This window comes from Hyla sarda, chromosome 3 (assembly GCF_029499605.1).
Source record: "Hyla sarda isolate aHylSar1 chromosome 3, aHylSar1.hap1, whole genome shotgun sequence".
Taxonomy (NCBI): Eukaryota; Metazoa; Chordata; class Amphibia; order Anura; family Hylidae; genus Hyla; species Hyla sarda.
Genome location: NC_079191.1, coordinates 256,515,226 through 256,537,523, shown reverse-complemented (window position 1 = coordinate 256,537,523; position 22,298 = coordinate 256,515,226). Strand labels below are relative to the sequence as shown.

Genomic DNA, 22,298 nt, shown 5'->3' with positions numbered 1-22,298 from the left:
AGTCTTATCTATTAGAAACTCCCAAAAATCACTGCATTTTACAAACAACGTAATTTAAATTTTTTTTTTGCAGATGTTTGTGTTTCATCCATTTTTTCTGTTTGGCTTTTTCGCACTATGTCTGTAATGTACTTTGCCATGTGTGTTGGGACATTTTAATGCATTTTCTTGCATTACTTGCAAAAAAGTAATTTTGGCCTTCATGCAGGTGTTTTCTATCAGCGTTGTTGTTTATTGCTGCTTGTTACAATGCAGCCATTAGTACTGTCCATAGTGCAGGGTCCAGTTAAAAAAGTATACCATGCAGGCTAATTTTTTTTTTAAAAGGGAGCCTATGGATGATGGATACCACTAAGTGGAATCTGTCCTAGCTATAAAGCAGGGAGTCCCCCCAACATGAGACGCTGTAAAACATTGTGAGCATAGATCCCAACACAGCAGCTGATAATAGCAAAACACAACTAAATAAATATGTATTAACCTGCTTCCGTTTTTAGAGATATCCCATATAATGTCCCTGATTTACTAAGAGTAGAATGTAGTTTTCTGTGTGAGTTTTTTTTTTTTCTTTCCCCGACAGGAATTTTTCCCTGCGATTTACTAATGTGTTACATTTTGCACTTTTCCCTATGTTTTGCTTTTTTTTTTACATCTGCTCTGAGCTATCGGAATTTCCAGCTCAAATCCACCACATTTTATGTGAAAACACTAGTAAATATGTTGGGATTTTTTCAAAAAATATCGGGTACATTCCCCTTTTCGGCAGCCATGCCCCCTTTTTGAGGTTTTCTAAGTAAAATGGAGAGTTGGTTGTTTTTTTTTATTTTTTTATTCTGGCGCAGATACAAGTTGTGGCGCAATGTGCACACAACCCGACAAAAACAGGTCGGGTTTTCAATAGTAAATCAGGGCAATGATCATAGTGCAGTACTTTACGTAAACACAGCCCTCAATAATGAGGATTTTGGAGGCTTTTTTTTAAGGATATTTTACAGGCACCATTTCAGGTTTGGAAAGGCCTCGAGGTGTCAATATATAAGACAGGGGAAAAAAACATAGTTATATCATTTGGGGCATTACAGACAGGGTAATACCAATTACCAAGTTTTTTATGTTTTTCTATAATAACTGTTGATGTGGAAAAATATTTTTTTTCTCACTTAAAATATTTTTTCACTAAGGAGCTTGAAGATGTGACCCTTTGATCACTGGTATAATAGAGTTCAATACTTTTATTTTATTATTATTATATTTTCTTTTTGTAATCGATTTCCAAATGTTATACTGAGTCCTGACGAAGAAAAAATACTGGGCAGTAAACGGAATGAATCATGTAACCCCCAGATGGTAAGCAGTGCTAGGTTCATATTATAGAAATATGATCAATAATCCATAAATAATAATCCAAAAATAATCCATATTGCTAACACATACAGTGTATTCCTGGTAAGAGAGGTAAAGCATTCAAAAAAGAATAAAAGGGTTAATATTTGAATCCTAAATGTTTCTGTACAGCCATTATGTACTTCTGTTTAGCAGACATGCCAGAACACTTCATTCTATGTGTGACATTAGACTGTATATGTTGTATCTATTGTAAGACGGGAAAATACATGAATTATGTGGTCTTATGCTCTGTCATCTATGTATCTGGAAATGCCATTTAACAGTAGGCTCTGAATGGGATTCTTTCATTGAAATGAAAACAGGAAGGGAAGTAGGAGGCAATATAGTCATGATGCTTATTTCTGTCTATGTATAAAGCCTGCCAAACATTAGCTTAATGGCTGAAATGATTCTTCCTCACGTGGCGGCAAAGAAACATCTTTATTAAGTTAAAAGCATTTACAATAACTTATTCGAGCTTTCCATTTTTCTTTCAGACCCTTCAACAAAAGGATTTCCCGAAAGGCGACAGGGAAAGTTTCCTTATTTAAAAATATATCGTTTTCCTTCAATGTAGCAGTTCTGTGGAGACCTTTTAATCTAATAATCATATATAGTGTACAACACTTTACTAAAACAGTGAATGCAGAAGTCAAAGGATATCATTCTAAATAGAATTAATGTTCACAACCAGGGGACACAACATGGCACGTATGAGAGTCTGGTTTTGGTCATTGACAACCTTAGTAGTGGTATAAATTTCATCACATCTTTACATAGCAACCTGTGGTCATAATATTCACAACTAATTCTCATTGCAGAGAGACATATATGTGCAGACTTTCCACTTCCTGAACTTCCCCTTAATTCTGCCAAAGTATTACATCAGTCAGCTTTTACATAACTCAAGGCTAAGGCACTTGGGTTTATACTACTATTTTTTTTTGTGCTCGTTTTATTAATTGTAACAAACTTACTGTATTTAGTAACCTGGTTTTCTTTTAGGCCGAGCACAGTCCACTTACAATTTTAACCCCTTAAGGACTCAGCCCATTTTGGCCTTAAGGACTCAGACAATTAAATTTTAACGTTTTCATTTTTTCCTCCTCGCCTTCTAAAAATCATAACTCTTTTATATTTTCATCCACAAACTAGTATGAGGGCTTGTTTTTTGCGCGACCAGTTGTCCTTTGTAATGACATAACTCATTATGCCATAAAACGTATGGCGCAACCAAAAAACACTATTTTTGTGGGGAAATTAAAACGAAAAACGCAATTTTGCTAATTTTGGAAGGTTTCGTTTTCACGCCGTACAATTTATGGTAAAAATGACGTGTTCTTTATTCTGAGGGTCAATACGATTAAAATGATACCCATTATTACATACTTTTATATTATTGTTGCGCTTGAAAAAAATCACAAACTTTTTAACCAAATTAGTACGTTTATAATCCCTTTATTTTGATGACCTATAACTTTTTTATTTTTCCGTATAAGCGGCGGTATGGGGGCTGATTTTTTGCGCCATGATCTGTACTTTTTTTTATACCACATTTGCATATAAAAAACTTTTAATACATTTTTTATAATTTTTTTTTAATAAAATGTATTAAAAAAGTAGGAATTTTGGACTTTTTTTTTTCGTTCACGCCGTTAACCGTACGGGATCATTAACATTTTATTTTAATAGTTCGGACATTTACGCACGCGGCGATACCAAATATGTCTATAAAAATTTTTTTTACGCTTTTTGGGGGTAAAATAGGAAAAAACGGACGTTTTACTTTTTTATTGGGGGAGGGGATTTTTCACTTTTTTTTTACTTTTACTTTTACATTTTTTTAAATTTTTTTTTACACTTTAATAATCCCCATAGGGGACTATTCATAGCAATACCATGATTGCTAATACTGATCTGTTCTATGTATAGGACATAGAACAGATCAGTATTATCGGTCATCTTCTGCTCTGGTCTGCTCGATCACAGACCAGAGCAGGAGACGCCGGGAGCCGCACGGAGGAAGGAGAGGGGACCTCCGTGCGGCGTTATGAATGATCGGATCCCCGCTGCAGCGCTGTGGGCGATCCGATCATTCATTCAAATCGCGCACTGCCACAGATGCCGGGATCTGTATTGATCCCGGCACCTGAGGGGTTAATGGCGGACGCCCGCGAGATCGCGGGCGTTGGCCATTGCCGGCAGGTCCCTGGCTGCGATCAGCAGCCGGGATCAGCCGCGCATGACACGGGCATCGCTCCGATGCCCGCGGTTATGATTAGGACGTAAATGTACGTCCTGGTGCGTTAAGTACCACCGCACCAGGACGTACATTTACGTCCTGCGTCCTTAAGGGGTTAAGAGTCTCCTTACCTAAAAATATATTTCAAAAATGCTAAACGGCCTGTTTATATATATATATATATATATATATATATATATAGTGGCTTTTAGGCAGGTCTGAGGGCAATGCAAGTGTGTTTTTCCCAGTCCTTTATCCTATTCAAGCTAGCAGAGATGCTCATCAGGTGCCTAATTAATGTGGCCAGCAGAAATGTGGGATATAAGGAAAGGAAACAGAATAGTGTGTGCTCTCCCCAGCAGACAGCAAGGTGGCTTTGGGGGAGGCAGGGGTCCTGTGAGGAGCACACAGCCAGGGCTGTGAGTGACACCCACAACAGTGAAGTGGACAAGACAAGGAGTCTTAGCACACACAGCAAGAGGCTGCAAACGCTGTGTGTGAACAGTGACTAAAAGGTTGCAGGAAACATATCTTTAACTGGCAGGGAAAAGCCCTCCAGTTGATAGTCAGGGCATGCTGAGTTGTTTGGCTAGTGACTGCACAGTCTATGATTTTGTTTGTTCCTGTGTCGTGTTTTTATTTATCCTGCAACCTGTCTAAGGCTGGGTTCACATCACGTTTTCTCCCATACGGGAATGCATACGGCAGGGGAGAGCTAAAACGTCGCGCTCCCGTATGCCTTTCTATGTGCTCCCGTATGTAATTAATTTCAATGAGCTGACCGCAGTGAGACATTCGGTCCGGTTGGCTCATTTTTGCGCCGTATGTGCTTTTACAACCGGACCTAAAACCATGGTTGACCACAGTTTTAGGTGCGGGGGAAAAGCGCATACGGCGCAAAAATTAGCCGACCAGACCAAACGTTTCACTCCGGCCGGCTCATTGAAATGAATTACATACGGGAGCACATAGAAAGGCATTCGGGAGCGCAAGGTTTTAGCCCTCCCCTGCCGTATGTACTCCCATATGGGAGAAAACGTGAGGAGTCAGACTTGCATAAATAACTGTTGTTTTCCTGCTGAATGAAGTAGAAACGTGTCCTGTGGCTGGGTCAAGGACGATCCCAGAACTATTCCCAGGGAGAAATCCTTACAATATATATATATATATATATATATATATATATATATATATATATATATATATACTATGAAACTCTTTCTAAACTGTGTTGTACTTTACTATATGGGAAGAACCTTCCACACCATGGAGTAAATGTATGACACAAGGCTGATCCTCTGAGATGGGGCAGTCTTTAGTGAAAGTGGCACCTAAAGGCTTGACAAAGCATAGGGGCACCCTTTGTGCTGATTATTTGCCATGCCAGGTATGATGTGTACAAAGACTTGAGGGCAACTATTAAAAAGACCCTAATAGATGCCCGGCCAGTTTTATATTTTATATCTATATAGTTTTATATTCCAATAGATTATTTCTTAAATAACAAATCAGTTGTGAAAATGCTCTGGAGAAACAACATAAGAAAATACAAAGTTAACATCATGCAAAACTATATAAACTATATAACAAGACTATGACTAAAACCAAAAAGGAAATTTACAGTGAAACGTTATAGTTCATTAAACTGGCAAAACTGGATGCATGCATACTGTATACCATGACATACCTATGCTAGACCTATTGATTTCAATGGATTGAACACCTAAAAGTAACTATGTTTGGACCATTCCCAAGTGTATACTGTTTTCCTTGCAGGATTTAGGCTGCCGTCACACATGTCCGGCGATTCGGCTCAGTACTAGTTAGATTACCAGCCACAACTGATGCTACAACTAATAGCACAGTGCATAAATTGTGAAGCATCCTGCGTCTAGTTATTTCTGCAGATCAGATGGGGGGAACGCTTCAAGATGCATTCCCCAGTCTGGCATGTCCAGCGATCTAGTGTCCAAATTGAGCCGTTGAATTTATCTAAACTTTAAATGGGACCATTTCAATTATTAATTTCCCTCCCAGGCTTTTCTACAGTGTTGGAGGTAAACTGAGCCGGATTGCCAGACATATGTGCCAACACCCTTAAAGGGGTACTCCGGTGAAAACCTTTTTTCTTTTAAATCAACTGGTGGCAGAAAGTTAAACATATTTGTAAATTACTTCTATTAAAAAATCTCATCCTTCCTGTACTTATTAGCTGCTGAATACTACAGAGGAAATTCTTTTCTTTTTGGAATGCTCTCTGATGACATCACGACCACAGTTTTCTCTGCTGACGTTATTATAATAATAATAACGCTTTATTTATTGTTGTCCTTAGTGGGATTTGAACCCAAGCCCCCAGCACTGCAAGGCAGCAGTGCTAACCACTGAGCCACCATGCTGCCCTTAGCATACATCTGCTATGCACGGTTGCTAAAATGGACAGAGATGTCAGCAGAGAGCACTGTGCTCGTGATCTCATCAGTGTTCCAAAAAGAAAGGAATTTCCTCTGTAGCATTCAGCAGCTAAAAAGTACTGGAAGGATTAAGATTTTATAATAGAAGTAATTTACAAATATGTTTAGCTTTCTGCCACCAGTTGATTTAAAAGAAAAAAGGTTTTCACCGGAGTACCCCTTTAACAGTGGTAACTGTTCCTATATGTCTAGAAATGGATAGAGCTATATAATTTCTAGACTACATTTGGTCTATTGAAATCAATTGATCTGATGTGGGAAACTGTGGTATACGTTGGCATCATGTTCTGCCAGTTTTCCAACATATGTAACAAAATATTCTAAGTAGATGTGCACATACCCATACATGCAGTCATTTCTAAAAATAAATATCAAATTTGCATAGTATATGACATGGACAGGATTAATAGCACAATTCCCTCATACTTTGTTACACAACTTTTGGTTAAAAGACAGCCTCCTAACACTTTGAATGTTTGAATGTTTTACATTGAAGGGCATGCATGCATAATATGAACTCCCTGACTGTGTGATCCCACCCATCACCTGTATTTACCCCTTTATTAAAAATAGGGTATAGTCCATCTGACTGATTCCTTACATTGTCAGACAAACCATAAACCCATATATAAAGAAATTGTACACAGAAGTTCTCTTTAAGTGATCCTTTTTTTTTTGTATTTTAATTGAAACAAACAAAAAAAGGAGATACAGAAGGCAAAAAAATTGGATGGAGGTACAAGGGCAGGATTTATACAAAAAACTGTAAATACAGAGAATAAGGCAAAGTGGGGAGAATGCAAAGCCCAAATTGAACATAAAAATGGGCCCCACAACAACTTGCCGGCAACGCAAAAGGAAAGCGATTAAGGTTCCAAAACTATACATAATGAGCGACTGAGTAAACAAATCGCAAAAAGCACAATGACCCTAAGGACCCCTGAGAAACTACCATAATGATCAACAAAAAACAACACAACAAACAAAGTGCAAGAAAGGACAAAAGAGGGACAAACAGCGAGAAGGGAGAAAGAGGCAAAACAGTGGAAGGGGGAGACCACCACCATGATGACCAACAAAATTTGAGACAAAGCACAGAGCCAGGGGTAGGCAGGAAATACATGAACTCGGACACCAGAGAAAGGGAGCGTCAATCCTGTGTTTCGAGAAACTCCAGCCATAACAGCCAACGGACAAAAAACTGTTCATAGCGAGAGTTTGTCACAGCCATACACTCCTTCATACCATGAATGAAGAGCAATTCCCTGAACCATTCAGTAACCATAGGTAGGAGTGTTGATTTTCACCTCCTCAGGATAACCCTACATGACGCAGCCAGTAGCAGTCCCTTTTTAAGACCCTTCACATGTTCCGGTATCACAGATAGTAAAAGTGCCTGGGGATTATGTTGGAGAATGTGGCAAGTTATCCACAAGATGAGAGCCACCACCTGTGCCCAAAAGGCATGTAAGACAGGACACTCAAGCCAAATGTGGGTCATGGTTCTTGAAGCTGAGCTACACCTCCATCCGGGACTTTTGAAAAGTATTGGTGTAATAGGGAGGGAACCCGATACCGCATTGAAATAATTTTTTAATTGGCCTCCTGAAATTTGACAGACACCAAGATTTTATGACAGAAGAGGAGGGCTTTATCCCAGTCTTGTGCGCTAAAAGCACAGCCCAACTCTTGGGACCAACCCTCCTGGTAAGCATATTGGCAAACTGGTCCCCAGAAGCTGCTATAAATAGAAGTAGACAACGTGTTCTCATGGTATTGTTAAGGGGAAATACAGGTGATTAGATTAGTATGTGCAGATAGATAGACAAGATAGATAAATAGATAGATAGGATACGATGTATTAACCAGCATTTTCAACTGACAAATAATATAAGGAAAATGTATCTGTATACATATGCTATAGTTTGGCTGTCGAGGTATATTTGAAGTTATAGTTTTGCAACAGCTGGAGAGCCACAAGGTGGTTATTATTATTTTAATTGTTTTTATATGGAAATTGTTTTATAAGAAATGGAGGTTTTCAGGGGTCACTATGGATGATTATTATTATTTTTTATTATTGTTTTTTATTTTTACTTTTCTATATAGATATTTTCTTTTTTATGAATCTTTATGATTTATTATTGATAATTTTTTTTTAAAATGTATGTTTATTTATTTTTCCTGTATATCTATCTTTATTATTTAGTATTTTTTACTTATTCGTCATTTGTTTTTCCTCTTTCTTTACTTACACATACTCTTTAACTTAATTATTTAACACGTGTCCTTGGTGCTAATCCACACACATAATATGGTCTACTCTTAATTTATTAACTTGCCATATTGGTCTCAGGTTGCAATAATGAGTAATATGTGCTCTGAGACATATTGGCTAGTTTCCCTCAGTTAATATGGCCGTACACGCCCAGTCACTTTAGTGCGCAAGCCCCCGTTACTGGGATCGCTGCGACACATTCGATTACTTATACTAAGCACTTTAATACGCATGCGTCCGTAACTGGACTCTCGTCGGTTCATGTAACTGATAAACACGGTCTCTATTGGCTGACACCTATCTGTACATTGCGCTGTGGTGCAGGCGCTTTTACTCACACACCGGTTTGGCGTGGCGGTTCCATTTTCTACGGTCGTTTTGGTGAGTGTTCTTCATTAACCTGTGTCCCCTTTGACAATAACTTTATTGGATGTAATCAAGCCCTTTTCTGTGATTGTAATCTGCATTTTATGTACACTGATAGGTATGTATGGCAACTGGTTTTGCACCAATACTATGCACTTTGATATGTTTTGTTTTTTGTTTGTTTGATATTGTATGTGAATTGTTTATTACACTGTATTTTCCTTTGATTGCATGGGCTGTCCTATATATATCACTGTTGTTAGTCACTAAGCTGCATCTGTATTATGCTATGGAATAAAGCTACCACTTTGTTTTTTCACCAACCCTGAGTGCTGCAGCCGTTTTGCTTTTTGTCTGGATTTGGACCTGTGACCGGGGCCCAGTGGTTTGTTTGCACAACCTTATGTACCTTTTTGGATGTGCTGCTCCTCTGCTATTATTTTCTTGATAGATAGATAGATAGGATACAATGTATTAACCAGTATTTTCAACTAACAAATAATATAAGAAAAATGTATCTGTATACATATGCTATAGTTTGGTTGTCGAGGTATGTTGGAAGTTATAGTTTTGCAACAGCTGGAGAGCCACAGGGTGAGAATCACTGTGATTATTATTATTTTAATTGTTTTCATAAGAAAAAAGTAACGGAGGTTTTCAGGTGTCATATGGATATAGCACATGGAAAATGGAGGTCAGGGTTCATATTAATACAGTGATCCCTCAACATACAATGGTAATTCGTTACAAATGAATCATCGTTACTTGAATCCATCGTATGTTCAGGGATCCGTGCAATAATAATATACTAAGTTATACTCACGTGTCCCCGCCGCTACGGACCGTCACCGCTGCCCTGGATCGTCGCTCTCCATCGCCGTCATCATGTCCCAGGGGTGTCCTGCGCATGTCGCTGCGCACACCGCTCCTATTGGATGACAGGACAGCATGTGTGGCGATGTGATGATGAAGGAGAGCGACGGCCATGCAGCGGAGCATGAAGAGGATGGTCTGGAACGTCGGGGACAGGTGAGTGACACTCACCGGAGCACACGGGGCACATTAAACGGCTATCCGGCGGCAGCTGAAGCAGTCTGCGCTGCCGGATTGCCGTTCATGCGATTGCCCCGACATATAAAAGCATCGTATATTGATGCTGCCTTCAAGATACGATGGCCTCTGTGAGGCCATCGTATGTTGAAATGATCGTATGTTGGGGCCATCGTAGGTCGGGGGATCACTGTATTGCATCTAGGAAATGGTGGTAGTCAGTTTTCACGGAAATGGAGGTTGTCAGAGGTTGTATAGATATTGCTCATAGGATATGAAAGTTGTCAGGGGTCATATAGGTATTGAACCTGAAAAATGGAGGTTGTAAGGGGTCATTGAGGTATTGCACATAGCAAATTAAGGTTTCAGGGGCTGTATACAATGGGGCAAAAAAGGTATTCAGTAGTCAGCCACCAATTGTGTAAGTTTTCCCACTTAAAAAGATGAGAGAGGCCTGTAATTTTCATCATAGGTATACCTCAACTATGAGAGACATAATGAGAAAAAAAATCCATTAAATCACGTAGATTTTTAAAGAATTTATTTGCAAATTATGGTGGAAAATAAGTATTTGGTCACCTACAAACAAGCAAGATTTCTGGCTCTCACAGACCTGTAACTTCTTCTTTAAGAGTATCATCTGTCCTCCACTAGTTACCTGTATTATTAGCACCTGTTTGAACTTGTTATCAGTATAAAAGACACCTGTCCACAACCTCAAACAGACCAAAGAGCTGTCGAAGGACACCAGAAACAAAATTGTAGACCTGCACCAGGCTGGGAAGACTAAATAGGCAATAGGCAAGCACATTGGTGTGAAGAAATCAACTGTGGGAGAAATTATTAGAAAATGGAACACATACAAGACTACTGATAATCTCCCTCGATCTGGGGCTCCACGCAAGATCTCACCCCCCATGGTGTCAAAAATTATCACAAGAACTGTGAACAAAAATCCCAGAACCACACGGAGAGACCTAGTAAATAACCTGCAGAGAGCTGGGACCAAAGTAACAAAGGCTATCATTAGTAATACACTACACTGCTAGGGACTCAAATCGTGCAGTGCCAGACGTGTCCCCCTGCTTAAGCCAGTATATGTCTGGGCCCATCTGAAGTTTGCTAGAGAGCATTTGGATGATCCAGAAGAGTATTGGGAGAATGTCATATGGTCAGATGAAACCAAAGTAGAACTTTTTGGTAAAAACTCAATTTGTCATGTTTGGAGGAGAAAGAATACTGCTTTGCATCCAAAGAACACCATATCTACTGTGAAGCATGGGGGTGGAAACATCATTCTTTGGGGCTGTTTTTCTGCTAAGCGACCAGGACAACTGATCCGTGTAAAGGAAAGAATGAATGGGGCCATGTATCGTGAGATTTTGAGTGAAAACCTCCTTCCATCAGCAAGGGCATTGAAGATGAAACATGGCTGGGTCTTTCATCATGACAACGAACCCAAACACACCGCCTGGGTATTGAAGGAGTGGCTTCGTAAGAAGGCATTTCAAGGTGTTGGAGTGGCCTAGCCAGTCTCCAGATCTCAACCCCATCGAAAACCTTTGGAGGGAGTTGAAAACCGTGTTGCCCAGCAACAGCGACAGATCTACATGGAGGAATGGGCCAAAATACCAGCAACGGTGTTTGAATACCTTTTGAAAACTTACAGAAAACGTTTAACCTCTATCATTGCCAACAAAAGGGTATATAGTTGAGATGAACTTTTGTTATTGACCAAATACTTATTTTCCACCATAATTTGCAAAGAAATTCTTTAAAAGTCAGACAAGGTGATTTTATGGATTTTTTTTCTCATTCTGTCTCTCATAGTTGATGTGTACCTATTACGAATATTATAGGCCTCTCATCTTTTTAAGTGGGAGAACTTGCACAATTGGTGACTGAATAAATACTTTTTTGCCCCCCTTTAGGTATTGCCCATGGGAAATTATAGGTATTGGACATGCAAAATGGAAGTTTCAGGGGTCATTGAGCTATTGCACATGGGAAATTAAGGGTGTCAGGGGTCATATAGGTATTGCCCATGGGAAATGGGGGTTGTCAGGGGTCATATAGGTATTACAAATGAATAATTGTGGTTGTCAGGGATAATATAGGTATTGCACATGGGAAATTGACATTGTAAGGGGTCATTGATGGTTTGCACAGGGGAAATTAAGGTTTCAGGGGTCATTGAGGTATTGCACATGGGAAACTAAAGTTTCAGGGGTCATATACATTACACATGAGTAATGGATGGTGTCAGGGGTCGTATAGGAATCGCACATGGGAAATGGAGGTTGTAAAGGGTCAATGAGGTATTGTACATGGGTAAAAGAAATTGTCAGGGGTCATATAGGTATTGCATGTGGGTAATGGAGGGTGCCTGGGATCATATAGGTATTGCACATGAAAAATTGAGGTTGGGCAGGGATCATTGAGATATTGCACATAAGTAATGGAGGTTGTTAGAGGTCAACTAGGTATTAAAAATGGGGGTTATCAGGGGTCTACAAGTATTAGATAGGTGTGTTTTCAGGGGTCAATGAGGTTTTGCACATGAAAAATGGAGGTAGCCAAGGGTCACATAGACATGTAGCCAGTGCCAAAGATGTTGCAATGACACAGTGACCCAGTGGGCTAGCTACAGTACAGTGTACATCTGCTCTACCTATTTGCGTAGAGCTGTGTACATGACTGCCAATGTGTACGCCATGGAAACTCTGTATGTGAACTGAGATACTAGAAGTCCCAAGGATGCATCCAACCCAGTGAATCTGTATACCAGGTCAAGAGTATGTTGACACATAGGCACAAAGTAATCAAATAATGTCTACGGTAGAGCTATTTTCCCATGTTTATTTGGGTGGTGGGTTATTTATCAAGAGGATGCAGCAGGATGAGGAATTTTGTGCAGCTCTGCTGTGGATGGGAAAAGCTCTACCACATACACTTTTTCTAGACGCTTCTGAGGGAGGGAAGTTGTCACTTTCCGGGGTCCTGAATTTGGAAGGTTAGGTGTTAAGTTTTTACTCACTTTCACAGAGCTGCCGGGACAATTTTACTTGCATTTTAGACGCTACAATCAAATTTGATTGCGGCGTCTAAGGGGTTAAAGCCGGGCATCACCGTGATCGTTGATGTCTGGCATTAGAGATGGGTCCTGGTGGCAGATAGCTGCCAGGACCACCCAGCTATGACCCGGGCTCAGCTCCTGAGCACGTGTCATAGAAGGGGAGTGGGACGCTGTCGTCCACAAGAGGTTAAAGGTTGAATTGTGGAAGGTAGAAGTGATTCTCACGCCTACTGGTAGGTGTTGTAGCTTTGCGCCTAAAAAAGTACCTTTGCACACAAAATAGCGTCTTTGGACAAAAGTCACAAATGATAAATACGTGACCACTGCATGGTCAAAAAGAAAAAGTTCTATGAGTAGGCAAAAAGAGTGAAACTGTCTATATCAAAAGGCGCATAAAAGTCGCTAAATATGCTGCTTGCGCCTGAACTGAGCCAAAACATAGACAAAAATAAAAGGCTCTAAAAGCAATGATAAATCTCCCCCATAGTTTATATATTGCAAACTTTATGCTGTGGAAGGTTGTGTTCACATGCAGCATATACATGCAGATTTTATTTTTACAGATTTTATGCTGCAGATTTTATGTTACAGATTTCATACCATACTGTATAAAAGTGTGTTTACATATAGCTGAGGAGCAATGGGAAGATCCCAATGAACAGTCCAGCACTTTGTAGTATGATATAAAAGAAACTTCTTTATTTAATCCATAGGTAAAATCACAAGTTATGTCAACAATAATGATAATTTGGGCTTTACTATTATGTCAGATCCTTCTTCCATATCCTTTTCGGATGTTACCCTGCATGGTAATTTAACCAATAATTATAATGTATCTATAACAAGGGGGCATCCTCTACGTTTAGAGGAAAGAAGGTTTCTACACCAGCACAGATGAGGGTTCTTTACTGTAAGAGCAGTGCGACTGTGGAATTCTCTCCCGGAGGAGGTGGTCATGGTGAACTCTGTAAAAGAATATAAAAGGGGCTGGATGCATTTTTGGAGAATAATAACATCACTGGTTATGGATACTAGATTTATAGGGACAGAACATTGATCCAGGGATTTATTCTGACTGCCATATTGGGAGTCGGGAAGGAATTTTTACCTCTAGTATGAGGGTTTTATGAGGGAGGACAGTGTCTTCGAGTCCATCTTACAGGATGGATGCAGGCAATATTTTGTCACCCAGTCTTTTCACATCTGTCGATAATAGTGGTCAACAAATAAATAAGAACTGGTTACGCCATCAAGGCAATGTCCCGTGTTTATGCCCCAGATGCACAATATACAAATATATGCACAAAACTCCCACTATAACATCTTCAGTAACACAACAGTCTTTTAAAATCCTCTCACACATCTCATGTACTGCTACACATGTAGTCTACTGCATTACATGTACAACATGTGCCAACCAATAGATAGGGTCTACATGCAGACAATTAAAGAGGAGGATATCTGAACATATCACAGGTGCTCGTGACACTATCAATATGAAGGCATCTTCGGGTGCATCTAAACATTTTAGAGAACATCATGATGGGTCTGTCTCTTCACTTACGGTAACTGCCATTGAACATGTTTCACGACCGCCTCAGGGAGGAAACTGGATTAAGAAACTTCATGACCAAGAAGTATTCTGGATCCTGAAAATGGACACCAGAATGCCCCGGGGCATGAATTATCATTCTGATGTTATGTACTGTATTTCTATTGACAATGTCATTTTTTGGTGAGAATAATATTTACATATACTTCGGTTATTCACATTTTGTTCTATTCCCACTTTTAGCATATCCAGTATGTTCAGTTTATTGTGTTTTTTTCTGTTAAATTAACATACATCTTTTGTTTATTACTGTGATAGGGTATGCCATGTGTGAACTAGCCCAACATTTTTTTTTTATCATTGTCTGCTTTTTTCCCTCAACAAATGTACCATAAATGCTACCATTTTACCAGCCCTTTAAAACAGCGTATAATGCGGTTCCGATTTTCCTATGCATAACCAGCTATGTGGTAATTTAAAGGGGTATTCTGCCCCTCGCATCTTATTACCTATCCAAAGGATAGGGGATAAGATGTCAGATCGCCGGGGTCTCGCTGCTGGGGACCCCCGGGATCTCCTCTGCGCCACCCCGCTATCATTACTGCACTGATCAAACTCGCTCTGTGCGTTATGTTGGCAATACAGGGGCCGGAGCATTGTGATGTCACGTCTCCGCCCCCTAGGGATTTCACAGTCCGCCCCCTCAATACAAGTCTATGGGAGGGGGCGTGGTGGCCATCACGCCCCCTCCCATAGACTTGCATTGAGGGGGCGGGTCGTGACTTCATGAGGGGCGGAGCCGTGATGTTACGATGCTTCGGCCCCTGCATCGCCGGTCATTACGCACAGAGCGGGCGTACTCTGTGCAGCAATGATAGCGGGGTGCCGCAGCAGAGATCCCGGGGGTCCTCAGCAGCGGGACCCCGGCGATCTGACATCTTATCCCCTATCCTTTGGATAGGAGATAAGATGTCTAGGGGCGGAGTACCACTTTAAACCTTTTTCTATATTTTTATATGTTATCAATCATGGTTCCTTTAAAATTGGACTACTTTCTCAAGTTTCCATATTATGATAATTTGATTATTGACTGCGGATATATTTTTCTATCTTTGAACATTAAGGAGAGTAATAAAAACAGACCATGATATCACTACAAAGATATAAAGAAAAGAGCAATGTCCTATTGTCAGATTTAAACTATGTTGTATTAGTAAGTTAACTAACAACATTAAGCCTGGTCACATAAGTGGGTTAGTTCAGATATCAGTATATTACTTTGTGTGGAGATCATCACCTTATATGATATCCTATGGGCATATTATTTCTAGATATATAAAAAGGGAATAACCCCCCCCCCCCCCCCAGTCCTAACCACAGCTTTTCCTTTGTGAGATACAGTATTTAAAATATACTAATTATTAGGAAAACTTAAATTAAGTTCTCTCGTGGTAATTATTATTATGGCATGTATATAAGTAGAGTGGGATCCCAACAGACTATGCTATATATGCAATATGATTATCGCATTAATCCCCATAAGACGCCCAGTTCATCTGCAGTAGAAGGGGGGGTTATACACAACGGTTACCATCTCCCAATGGAGAATATCTATATATATAAATGTGATAAGCCGGTCTACTCTTAAACATGACACATAAAAAATGATGTAACTTAGTCAAATAAGAAACCAGTGTATCTTACCAAGAGCACTTCTGGATAAAAGAAAAATGGCTGCCTGGATCCCATGGGAACGCCCTTAGTCATAACCGGTGAGTAGGGAAGAAATGGGCTTATGGACTAAAGTATTTCTCCCTGACTCTTCATGGCTCCGCCCCTTTAGGTAGCCTTTGTAATGAGGATGGGTCCCTCTGTCTGTATGGCTGTCTCTCTGTCGTTGTGTGGATCTGGATCTTCGTCTGTGTGTGTGTCCTGGGTCTGTCCCACACCCGCTTTTTAACTCTCTAAAAGAGTGAGGGAACTCTGCTGCCTACACCCACTGTGGGGGAACTCTGCTGCCTACACCCACTGTGGGGGAACTCTGCTGCCTACACCCACTGTGGGGGAACTCTGCTGCCTACACCTAATGTGAGAGAACTCTGCTGCCTACACTTAATGTGATGGACTATATACTATGTCCCTGCCTAGCTAATATGGGGACAATCTACCAAAATAATAGGAGGGCTACCTACTACCTGCATAGGGGGTTTTCATACAGGGGCAGCTATCAGGGAGATTTACCCACAGAGGGCATAACTACCTAGCTGGGGGACATTAACTACCTGGGGGCATGATCTACTAGTGGCCACTACCTCCTGGGGACATTACCTACCTGTAACTTCCATAAGCAACACCTTATTTTCTGTCCGCTCACACAAAATACTCTGATAGTGCCCCTTCCATGACTAGACTCTGGATCCGCCACTGGGTGGAGGGGGATGCTGGCTACATACTTGACTAACTACCTGGCTACCTAACTTTATACCTGGATGCTTAACTACGTACCTGGCTATCTAACTACCTACATACCTGGCTGCCTAACTGCCTACATATCTTTCTACCTAATTATGTACATAGCAGGCCTTCATACATGGCTTCCATAAGTACCTAGATAGTCACCTACCTCCATATCTGACTTTTTGATCTACCTACTGTAAGGATTCCTCCTTGGGGATTAGCTCGGGGATCGTCCTGGACCACGCCACAGGATGCGTTTCTTCTCAATAAACCAGCAAGCAAACGGTTCTAATGCAAATCTGGCACCTTGCCAGTTTTATTACACAGGTTGCAGGGAAAGAAATAAACAAAAAGCAGGAACAAACAAAATCCTAGACCGTCTGGTCACTGACTACACAGATCAGCTTGTCCTGACTAACAACCGCTGAGCTACCCTCAGCCGGTTAAACATATGTCCCCTGCAACCTTTTACTCACAATTCATGTCACTCTCTTTGAGCCACTCAGCTCGGCTGTGTACTCCTCAGCAGCCTCTGTCTCTTCCCTACAGCCCACATGCTGTCTCATAGGAAGAGCCTCAACCATTCTGTTCCTTTAGCTTTTAAACACACACTTTCCCTTCCTGATACCTCATTAATCAGGCCACAGGTGGAGCATTCTGCAGAGATAGCAAGGGAAATACACCCTTTCCTTGCCACACTGCCACATATCCCCCCCCTCTGCTCAGACCACCGGGAAGGAGCACTTGTATTCAAAAGGCAGAGTCCAACTGCCTTTCCTTTTCCTTGAACAACTACGTCCAACAGATTTTGAGGCACTTGGCTTCCTTCATCAGTAGATTTTATCTGCACCACTTCAATGGTGCACCCTTCTTTCATTCGCACTTTCATCAGCCACCGAGCACAAGACTTTTGGTCACCTTTGACAAATTCCTTGTAAAAAGCTCCATTCATGTCACACCTTTCCAACACCAGGTTCTTCATCTTGGTCTGTGCAGTGCTCTGGATTCTAGGTGCGGACAAGGCAGATGCTCTAGGCCATTGTCTTTTTCTGTCACTGGTATGACCATTGCACAAACTTTGCTGGTGGCCAACCGAGCCTGTATCACCCATTTGCAGGTCTTCTAAGTCATCCTCCACAATTTCAGGAGGCTTCCCTTTAATGCACCTGTCCCTCTTCTCCTTGAGACGGACTCTTCTCCAAATTCTACTTCTGCGGACTTTCTTCCAGTGTTTTCTAATCCAGTGCCTCTCAGGGTTTCCACCACGACCCAGTCTTCTATCACAGTGACCTCTTTTTAAGGACTCTGCTTTTTTATTAGCCCTTTCTTTAGGGACACAGACTTTCACAGGCTCATCTTTAGGCTGAGAACTCTTGGCTCCTTTAGCCAGTTTTTCACCTGCACCTTCAGATGTGTCACTGACTTTACTTGCAGCTTCTGCAGTTATCTCTGGTTTAACTTCTACCTCAGAGAACTTCTCTGCCTCAGAATTTTCACCATGCAATGTTAATATCTCTGCAGCTTCAGAGGACTTCCCATATGGTTTCACCTCAGTCTCAGCTTCAGAGGACTTCCCATATGGTTTCACCTCAGTATCAGCTTCAGAGGACCTTTCATATGGCTTCTTCTCATGGTCTTCAGACTCTACTGTTTCTTGCGTCCATTGTTCAGACTCCGCCTTTTTTAGAGAAAGCATCCCTGTCTCCAGTAGCTTTTGCCTCACAAGCAGTTTTTCTTCTTTTACACGGACCGCTGTGGCTTTGGCCTCAATTTCCATCTGAGACACTTTTAACCTCTCGTTAGCCAGTTCTGCTATAACTTGGTCACGGCTTTCTTTTAGGACCTTCATGTCCCCTTCCAGCTTTAAACATTTCTGCTGCTCACTCTTGAGCTTAGCAGAGTTCTTATTCTCACTTTCCAGCAATTCTGTCAAGTTTTTGACAGTATCCTCCAGGGACAGCAGTTGTTCTCTCATCTGCTCATTGTCTTTATTCAGTTGCGCCATCTTGGACACTTTCTGCTCATAGACTTTTAGCTGAGCCTCTTGTTCAGAGAGCTGAGTACCCAGTGAATCCAAGGCAGCTGCGCGAGACTTAATATGCGTTTCGTTCTGCTCCTCCAGGCTCTGCACCTTATGAGCCATTACCACTTTCTCCTTCTCCAGCTCTTCCATGGCTACCAACCTAGCCTTGTGATCACTTTGTAGAGCCAGATATGCCCCACACAGGACATTCACTTCTTCATCCTTGAATGAGATCTGCTTGGCCAGAATCTCCAATTCTCTCTCCTTGCTGGTCATAAGACCCTGGGAGCGGGACAGTTCATCCTGCAGAGCCGCAAACTCACTTTTGTGGCGCTCCATATCTTTCTGCAGCTGAAGCTTCGCTTCCTGCTCTTTATTCAAGTCTGCAAGCATTTTTTCTTTCTCCTCTGTCAGGTGATGAACTACTTCTTCCTTTTGAGACAATTTAGCAGAAACCATCTGTAAGGTTTCTTCAAGGTTCTGGATCTGCTCCCTTTTTTTACCAAGACCAGCGCGTTTTTTCCGAGATCTCTTACTTACAGCGGTCTCCTTACTCTCGCTGCTGGACCATGTGACATTCTCTTGTCCTCTGACAGTCACCTGTGCTTGGCCTGTCTCTTCCTTCAAGCCAACTCGTTCAGACTCTTTTCCACCTTTAGGAGTAGTCTCCCCCTTTTCAAGGGTCTTGGCCACTTGGGCTTCAGGGTAGTTCCTGGACAGTCTCTCTGGACTGTCTCTCTGCTCACTGGCAGACTTCTCTTTCACTTCAACACTGTCTCTCTGCTGCCCAGCAGAAAGGTCTAGGGCTCCTGGGTCTGCAACAACATCTGGTCCAGTGGTTCGACCTTCCTGGTCACGATCCATCTCTGGTCCAGACATCACATCTCCTTCACTCAGGACTCTGTCTGTGACAGTAAGCGCAGCACCCAGCTCCACATGTACTCTCTTCAGTATTTCTGCATTATCCACAGACATCTCTGTAGCTTCTTTTCCAGTCACCTCTTCCAGATGACCGCGCAACTCTAGCCCCACCTTGGGCTCATCTTCAGCTGGCGGATGGAACCCATGTTCCTGTACCTGATCCGTTTCTGGTTTCACTGAAGATTCTGTTTCAGTCAGAGGCCCACTTGTCACTTGAGTCACTGGATCCTCTTGGACTTGACTCACGGTCTGGTCTTCAGCTCCCCCAGCAGTCTGGCAGACCCCTATCTGACCTACATCTAGTGACTGCTGACACTCCCCGTCCTCAGCCTCTGCTGAGTAACTCTCCACTAGTGTGTGGTGCAAGTCAAGTGTTGTGGGCCTATCAGGTGTACCTGCTCTAGTCACCTGACAGTCTTCCCATAATTGCTGAAAAAATTGAAAATCCGTCCCCAGTACTACATCATACTCCAAGGAGGGCTCTATTGCAACCTTGTGACCTATAGTACCATAGGGAGTAGAAATACAGACATTAACCGTTTTATAACCCCAAATACCAGCCTGCATAGACACTATAGCGGGGTCTGGCTTTCTGCTGCTGGACTTTACCAGACTTATTACACATCTAGGGTCTAACAAAACCGTCATCTTTTTACCTTCTATTTCCAGCTCACACAGGTTTTCTTTTGTCCCGTCAGAGGTGGCAGCAGTACTCTTTACATCGGAACACATCAACATAAGTTTTTCAACAAAAACATTATCAGATTGCACATGTTCAAAATTTACAGGACAGTTCATAGCACTAGGACCTAACTCAGGCAAAGTGTGTTTTGTTACATTTTCTCCCAGTCCTGCATTTAACATTTTCTGTTCACCAGATTTTTTCAATCCGATCTGCACAGTGTGAACAGTCCCATCAGTCTCCATGAGGGGTTCTCCACCCTCACATGATTTTGCAACTGGACATAGGTTGGTACCACCTTGAACACTGTTCACACAGTCAACTAGGGAAACACCACCCTCCACCTCAGCATTTTTATGCACAGTCCCATAGTCACTATACATGTCCCCTATAACCCCTGGAACAGTCTTACCAGAATCTCTTGCCGTCCAGTCAGTTAAGGGCTGGTGCTGGACACCTCTCACCAGCTTCTCTGCTGCAGAACATCGCTCCACTTGCTCTTTAAGTAGCTCTGCAACCTTAAACCCAGCATCACTGTTAGGCTGCAGTGCACACTGTAGTCTTGCAGCTTGGCTTACTCCCACTTTAGTCAGGATCTCTGTCTTGACTTTCTCATAGTCCCGTAATATCTTTGGATCCAGTTCACAATGAACTTTTTGGGCATCTCCTCCAATGAATCCAAACACCAAGTTTCCCCAGTGTGTCTTGGGCCATTCCTCATGTGTAGCAATCCTTTCAAACTCTGCAAAGCTTGCTTCCTCTTGCGCTGCAGCCGTCTGCAACAAAGCACTTATCAGGACATCCATCTTGCAACACTTCAAACCTTGCAAACACCGTACTTAGCCGCTTGCCAACAAAATTTTTCCGTTGCCCCTAGCAACGCCTTTATACACAGTCTCAAAACGTAATCTGCACTCTGCAGGTGGCCCGTCCACCTGTCTCCTTACTTGAGAAAGAGCGCCCACTCGCTTGATGCGATCTGTTGCCCCTAGCAACAACTTCACCACAGGCGCAGTCCTGCTCTTGTACTCCACAGCTGGGCTCGTCCCACTGTCTCCTCTCTGAGAAAGAGTACACCCTTGCACCATGCACGGTAGTTTTCTCTTGGCAACAACTTCACTGCAACTCGACCACTGGTTGCTCCTAGCAACGTGTTTGCCCGCATCCGACACCAATTGTAAGGATTCCTCCTTGGGGATTAGCTCGGGGATCGTCCTGGACCACGCCACAGGATGCGTTTCTTCTCAATAAACCAGCAAGCAAACGGTTCTAATGCAAATCTGGCACCTTGCCAGTTTTATTACACAGGTTGCAGGGAAAGAAATAAACAAAAAGCAGGAACAAACAAAATCCTAGACCATCTGGTCACTGACTACACAGATCAGCTTGTCCTGACTAACAACCGCTGAGCTACCCTCAGCCGGTTAAACATATGTCCCCTGCAACCTTTTACTCACAATTCATGTCACTCTCTTTGAGCCACTCAGCTCGGCTGTGTACTCCTCAGCAGCCTCTGTCTCTTCCCTACAGCCCACATGCTGTCTCATAGGAAGAGCCTCAACCATTCTGTTCCTTTAGCTTTTAAACACACACTTTCCCTTCCTGATACCTCATTAATCAGGCCACAGGTGGAGCATTCTGCAGAGATAGCAAGGGAAATACACCCTTTCCTTGCCACACTGCCACACTACCTAGTTACCTACTTACCTGGCTGCCTACCTACCTGCCCTTTTACTGGGAAGGACACCAAGGAGGGCATTATTACAGTTTATGTGCCTATATATGGGAAAA

The 22,298-nt window shown here is 42.0% G+C and overlaps 1 protein-coding gene across 1 annotated transcript; it reads right to left on the bottom strand.

The window, feature by feature from the left end:
- Positions 1-17,087: 17,087 nt before the first annotated feature.
- Positions 17,088-22,026, bottom strand: LOC130360735 (uncharacterized). The gene is made up of 2 exons (XM_056563304.1): positions 18,470-22,026; positions 17,088-18,430 (listed from the first exon to the last, which is right to left on the bottom strand). Exons 1-2 carry the CDS (start codon positions 21,311-21,313, stop codon positions 17,444-17,446), a joined length of 3,831 nt encoding a protein of 1,276 aa, XP_056419279.1. The 5' UTR covers positions 21,314-22,026; the 3' UTR covers positions 17,088-17,443.
- Between the last annotated feature and the right edge of the window lie 272 nt (positions 22,027-22,298).